Genomic DNA, 6,647 nt, shown 5'->3' with positions numbered 1-6,647 from the left:
TGGTTGAGGCGGTGTGTCGTTCCTGGCGCGCTACAGCATGTGAGCACCTCCCCTGCCCACCCCGACGCCTGCCATGGATCCTTCTCACGTACAGCCGTTTCATGACAAGCTCCGACACCTGCAGCCGCCGCCTCCCCTCCGTACCTGAGAATGTGAGATGCATTGGTTCCACCGACGACTGGATCACCCTCCATCGCGTTGTGGTCAACAATGACCGCAAAATGCATAGCTACCTCTTGCACAATCCTTTCTACGACATGACTATGCCGCTCCCCGAGCTAGACGCCATTATCGGCAATAATGTCTCAGTGAGTTCCGAGATCCGCAAGGTGCTCATGCGGTCAACCCCGCATGACATCATCGCTATTTTGACCAGCAACACAAATTATCCGATCATCCTGGTCCGGCCAGGGAAGGGCGTGTGGCTGCCAAGGCCACGATCAGCTCCCTTCATATACATCATTGACATTGCCTTCATCGGAGATAGGCTTTACGGGATCACCAAGGCTGAGGACCTCATCTACCTCGATATTGCTTTCGATGCCAGCGGCATGCCCACCGTCACTAGAACCAAGCGTGTCATAAGGCACCCATTCAAGACCGATGATCGTTCTAAAGTGTGGAGCAACGTCGATCGCTTCCGTGTGTGGGCATACCCATCCAAGATTGATGATGGTTATGACTTGTGGAGTGACGTTGATGAGAAACATCACAAATATGTTGCCAAGGATAGTGGCGATCAAGACCGCGACACTATAAATGGAGAGCATGATTACGACTGCGTGTGCAATATAATTGAAGAAGGCATCCATTATGCAGAGCTCTCCATCACTACCTGGCAGATCGTCGAGTCTCTTGGTAAGTTGCTCATGGTGAGACGGAAACAGTATTATTCTCTACATAGTGGCAGGTACACCCGCAACGCTGACGTGTTCGAGGCCAATGTCGCCATGGGGGCATGGGTGCCGGTGAAGGATGGACTATGTGGCCAAGCACTCTTCATCAGCAGATACTGTTGCAAGTCCATTCATGCATCTGGAGAGATAGAGAAGGATGCAGTTTATTTTGCCGACACAGGCGAGGTGCTCGACCTGAGATCCAAGATCATAAGCCAGCCACAGAGGGACCTTTGGTACAGATGTACAATGTGGCTTTTCCCCCCGGAGCCAGATGTCTATACAATATACGATAGGATAGGATATTATAAATTTTAATTATCCCTCTTAAGTGAATCACATGGCATCAATCTCTTGGATACTGAAACTAAAGATGTCAGTTATGAGAATTATTGTAGTTATTAGTTATGAGAATTTTTGTAGCTATATCTTTGTGGTATTTATTCTACACCTAAAAAACATGTCCCAAATTACTTGTCTTGGATTTGTCTAGATTCGGATGTATCTAAACACGTCGTATCTTGATAAATCTAAGACAAGTAATTCAGGACAGAGAGAGTAGTAGGCAAAGCTTATGTTCAGCAAGGTTTACGTCAAACGAAATTTTGGTCTTTAGTGTTTGACATTGTATCTAGCAACCAAATGCAAATTCAGCAACAACCACATTCACATGACACAGAGTTTAATAATCTAGTGCCCAACAAGATCAGACTTTTGATTTGCTGACGTAGATGAGAAGCACAATGATGTGTCACCGAATTTTGTAAGACATATCGATAAGATTTACGCGGTCTTTGACTTTGCAAGCGCCTTCTTACGCTGCCCAAGCATGTAGGTGTACATATGTGGGCTTCCTGTACCCAAAGTTAATATGGTAAGCGTACACACACTAGGTGCTAATGAATGAGACATGAATCGTCGGCGAGGACAGGAAAAGGTACCTGGGACGTAAACTAGGAGTACCAGGATTGATGCATAGAAGTAATCAAATGAATAGTTCCATTTGTTGGGCATTCTGATGCAGTACTTCTCTGATGCCTGCCATTATCAATTAAAATGTGAAAACATGAAAATTAGCAACATTCGTACAGTTTACGAGTGCATTGATCAATTGCTCTAATGGATTTCATCAGAAAAGATAATACCTTGATGAACTGCAATGCAATATATATCAAACCAACCTCGCTGCTGATGCCGGTTGGGTACATGACTAGGAATGAGCTATACCTGCACACATCCAGGATCGATTCGATGTAAAGATTCATACTTTATATAATTAATTAATGTTGCGCTGACTTACAATCTGCAACCTTATGCAGAGTTGAAGCAGTGTGATGTAGCCTCACCTAAGCCATAGAAGCGATGATGGGGCAGATCCAAACAGCTCTTTCGTGCCGAAAAAAGAGTACCTAATAATCTGCATTGCAACACCCAGCACTAGAGTAACTAACTAGGTTTCTGAAATCTGCAGAATTTACCATCCGTTCATATCAACCAAGTGATCAGATAATTGGGATCAACGCATTTTAACAAACCATGGACCATATGCCATGACTCTGGCAACCTATTGGACTTGATAGATAATAATATGCAGCATAATTTCTCTGTTATCCATCCAAGGTTCTTTCCATCCAAGTTTCTAGTGTTCTTTTCTAGTACATCAGCATTGCTGCCCCGAGCCTTCTAATTTGCAATTAATATTGAGAGAATGGAGTGCATGATTGAAGAAAAATAAAATCTTGACAGACAGTGATAGTGCCTCAGACTTCTAGTTGACTCAGCACTACCCTGGCGTAATACTGACAGTATAGCGAATTAGGCTGCGGCGATTTTGTGTGAAATTCCTATCACAAGTATCATCGTCGCATTGCATTAGTTCAGGAGCACATCTTCAGCTAGTCTAACAGCAACAGCTGCGTTTCGCGGCTCGATAACACAGTTAATTTGAAGAAGGGTAATTTCTAGATTATCAGGAGCATGCATGATGATCTCAGTGAAGTCAGTGGTGGATACATACATACCTCGGTGATGGACCAGCTGATGACCAGGGAGCTCACCAGGATGTGTGTCCTGGTCTGCAAAGCCGTACAAGAAAACAGAGCAAGGAAAACAGAGGATGAGGCATGCACGCAGCAAGAAGTACAGAGAGAGGCGCCATGGAGAAGGACACAGTACCTCGGGGAAGCTCCAGAGGATGCCCCAGGTGACGAAGAGGCGCGACCCGATCTGCGGCAGCGTGGCCGACACCGGCGACCTCACCAGCCCGACCAGCCCGTGAAGGATCTGGCATGGGACACGCAGGATGCAGAGCTCAGATTTCAGAACTGAACAGATCGAGAGAAAGAAGCAAGATCCGGCGGGCGGTGTACCTCGAGGACGGCGGCGGTCTGCGCGAGCTGTAGCGGCCGCTCGACGGCGGCGTACACGGCCTCGTGCCCCGACCGGAGCAGCGCCTCCACGGCGAAGTAGAGCACCTGCGCCCTGCACCCACGAGCGCACGGATCCTCATCAATCTGTCAATCAAGAACTAGACGGCGGGAAAGAGGAATCAAGCAGCGGCGGGACGAAGACGAACCATCCGAAGAAGACGGCCCAGTTGTAGGCGGCGAGGTAGGCGCGCTTCACCGCCGCCATCGTCTCCGCTGCTTCTTCTTCTTGGGCCGCCGGCCGGATCTCTGGTGGTGCGGAGGAGACGACGCGGGGTTATAGATAGCTGCGGCTGCCCGTGGGCGGGTCCGCGGCGGTTTAATTGGGGCGGATCGAGGTCACACCTCAGCTCAGCTCAGCTGCCACCGGCATCCATTTAGTGGCAATCAATGTGCTGAGCGACCGCCGCGACCCACGGAGAAGGAATTCTGCTCAACTGCACTCCAGCGGCCTCAGCAACAGATTACTTGTTTGCTCATCGACTCACGGAGAATGGATTCTGTTTGCTCATCGATTTCGCGTGCACAGAACAGCAGGAGACACGAAATTCCCCTCTGTTTTTCTCAGAAATTTTAAACTTCCTGTGGGGAGTAGATTTCCGTTCCTCTGTCGAAGCACAGTGAAACAGTTTGAGCACGTTTAGCATGGATCATGAACAAGCATCCTTGCAGAGCGGTCTGTTTTCTGAACCCTAGACAAGCACGCAGCAGATGCAGTGCCACAACTGGTGATGTTCCTTGTGTCACATGGTGTTGATCATGGTTCAACCAATCAATCATCCACTGCATCCAATATGTGTGTGTATCCAAACGGTAGATCCAACAAATCTTGGCCATCAAACCGGGTCAACCCAATGGCACAGGCTGCTCTAATGATGAGCGCTCAACACGTTTAGCGTAACAGTTAATATGCTACCGAATATGAACGTGAATTGCACGTACGGATTTACAAGTCACACAAACAAGTGGACATGAGAAATTCCAACACGGTCTTTAGAATACTTATTATTGTTCCGAGGAACCAAGGAGCCTTTCCGCGACGCCTCCTATGGGATAAACGGTCGATGATGTGGCTAGGCACCTGAAATCTCATCATGCTGCATCGGGCATGGAATGGTAAAGTGCGGCGCCCACGTGTTTCGGGGTTTAGGCTTTGGCTATCGATTTGACCCACGAAACCCAGCACCAATCATCAAATTTCGCATCCAAGACGTATTATCACATCATCTATGCTACCGAACAAACCACATGACGTGTAGAATACTTATTGCTACAAGAAAAGAACGCTTCTTTTACATTCAAAACAGGGTAAAATCCCGGATGACGAAAGTCATATTACATGAAGGTGGTGTGGGCGCAGCACAACATGTGCAGCAGGCCACCACCAAGCCTAGATGAAACATAAAGGGCGAAAGAAGAGGGGGTTAGGCTTGGGGGGAAATAGCAGCATAGTTACACAAGGTAGTCATGTCTTGATCTCGCCGGGCTCTATGCTTCCAGAGATAAAAAAGCTGATGAATCTCTTTGAAAGCTCGGCTTGCTGTCCGTCGCTCTATCCTGAAGACAAGAGCATTTTGGGCCATCCAGAGAGCCACATCAATCGCCGCAAAAGAGGATGTGCCAGAGATTGCCGTGCGGACATGGCCACCGCAGATAAAATGAAAGTTTGCAAGTCCATGCAGGTTTTGGCGATACCTTGCAGGCCGCCCCTATGCCATACCGCATCGGCTAATCGACATCTCAGAATGACATGGCATATAGTTTCTGAGGCTAGGCACCAATCCCAACAATTGTGTGTGCTGATCCTCCATTGTTTCTTCAGCATATTGTCCCTTGTATTCAATCTTTCACGGACCTCCAACCAGAGGAATATTCAGTATTTATTGGGAATAGTTTTATCCCAGATCTTGTATTTGAAGGGGCACTCTATTCCCTTAAACGTGATCATCTCATAGAGAAAGATGTTGTTGGTTTGTCATACTGGCAGATTGGCCTCCGGAGATCTGCATGGTCCTCCATAGGTTGGATTCTAGCAAAAATAACATTTAGAGCTTGCAATTCTTTGTTGGTTGTGGCAGTCAAATTCGGATGTAGCTTTATGTCCCAAATTCCATCATTGAACTATGATGCAACAGAGCAACTTGTGGTTCGGGCAAAAGAAAAGAGCAATGGGAAGGAGAATTGAATTCTTCAGCAATCAAGCCACCAATCCTTCCAAAAAGAGATTCTAGATCCTTCTCCCAGTACGCACCGGGTAGATTGTATAACAAGCTGTATGGTTGATTGCAGGCATCGCCAAGTGGGAGTGTCCCCACTCTGTATACTGTCTGGGAGTCTGTTGCTGCAGTATCTTTTGGCGAACCATTCGTAGCATGGAGCTTCCTTGCCTTGCATAATATTAGAAGTGAGTTTACAGATCATTGGCAAATTATGCTCCTTTAAATTTTGGAGACCAAGCCCTCCATTAAGATTTGGGAGAGTGACGAAATCCATACCATCAGACAGTGCCCACCGGCTGCCAAGTTCTTGCCTTGCCAAAGAAAGCCGCGCAAGATTCACTCCAGCTTGTCTAGTGATTGTTGAGGCCATATAAAACATGCCATGAAATAGTTGGGGATGGAGGCAAATAGAGTTTATGAGGATGAGACGGCCGCCCCAGGAGAGGAAGGTAGCGAGCAGGCCAGATAGCCTTCGATCAACCCTGTGAATTACAGGAAGCAACATCCCATGATTGATTTTCTACGAGGATAGGGGTAAACCCAGGTAGGTGCATGGAAAAGAGGATATTGGACATTGCACTATGTCAGACACCCTCTTGGAAGAGATTTCGTCCATGCAAACCGGCACAAAGGTGCTCTTGTTGAAGTTGATGTGCAAACCAGTGAAGGCTGAGAACACGTCCAACACCCTCCTAACAACTTGTGCCTACTCTTGCGTGCCTTTGATTAGCAGCAGGGTGTCGTCTGCGTATTGCAATACTGGAAAAGACCCATCAACTTTCAGAGGATGCTGAAGAGTTCTTATATTCAGATATGCACATTTGTTGTAGAATATCGGCCACGAGAATGAAAAGATATGGTGATAAAGCATCTCCTTGTCTTAGGCCACTCTGTAGTTTAATTATGTCCCCCATCTGTCCGTTGATCATGACACTTGAAGAGTTGGATGATAGCAGACAGTTAATCCAATATTTCCATCAAGTATAGAGCTGGATGATACAAGGAAAGAAGGTTCCCCTTATGAGGTTCTTATCGGTGACTTATTCTGCAGGATATACGGTCGGTCTGGCATCCAAGCAAGCGGTACAAGTGCAACTAGCCCAACA

The 6,647-nt window shown here is 47.1% G+C and overlaps 1 protein-coding gene across 1 annotated transcript; it reads right to left on the bottom strand.

Annotated features, from left to right (window-relative positions):
• Window positions 1-1,471: 1,471 nt before the first annotated feature.
• LOC123175950 (very-long-chain (3R)-3-hydroxyacyl-CoA dehydratase PASTICCINO 2A-like) lies at window positions 1,472-3,772 on the bottom strand. The gene is made up of 8 exons (XM_044590393.1): window positions 3,472-3,772; window positions 3,266-3,377; window positions 3,072-3,179; window positions 2,918-2,971; window positions 2,243-2,313; window positions 2,042-2,123; window positions 1,838-1,934; window positions 1,472-1,750 (listed from the first exon to the last, which is right to left on the bottom strand). Exons 1-8 carry the CDS (start codon window positions 3,528-3,530, stop codon window positions 1,680-1,682), a joined length of 654 nt encoding a protein of 217 aa, XP_044446328.1. The 5' UTR covers window positions 3,531-3,772; the 3' UTR covers window positions 1,472-1,679.
• Between the last annotated feature and the right edge of the window lie 2,875 nt (window positions 3,773-6,647).

The sequence above is a fragment of the Triticum aestivum genome, unplaced genomic scaffold (assembly GCF_018294505.1).
Source record: "Triticum aestivum cultivar Chinese Spring unplaced genomic scaffold, IWGSC CS RefSeq v2.1 scaffold183297, whole genome shotgun sequence".
In the NCBI taxonomy this organism is placed as follows: domain Eukaryota; kingdom Viridiplantae; phylum Streptophyta; class Magnoliopsida; order Poales; family Poaceae; genus Triticum; species Triticum aestivum.
This window is presented reverse-complemented; position numbering and strand designations above follow the sequence as displayed.

What these genes read in the sequence shown, in the direction of transcription:
- LOC123175950 (XM_044590393.1), bottom strand. Translation starts at nt 3,530, where the DNA reads ATGGCGGCGGTGAAGCGCGCCTACCTCGCCGCCTACAACTGGGCCGTC. An exon ending in TCAGCTGGTCCATCACCGAG is followed by an intron (nt 2,314 to 2,917) that starts GTATGTATGTAT and finishes GTTGCAATGCAG; the next exon opens with ATTATTAGGTACTCTTTTTT. An exon ending in ACTCCTAGTTTACGTCCCAG is followed by an intron (nt 1,751 to 1,837) that starts GTACCTTTTCCT and finishes CTTTGGGTACAG; the next exon opens with GAAGCCCACATATGTACACC.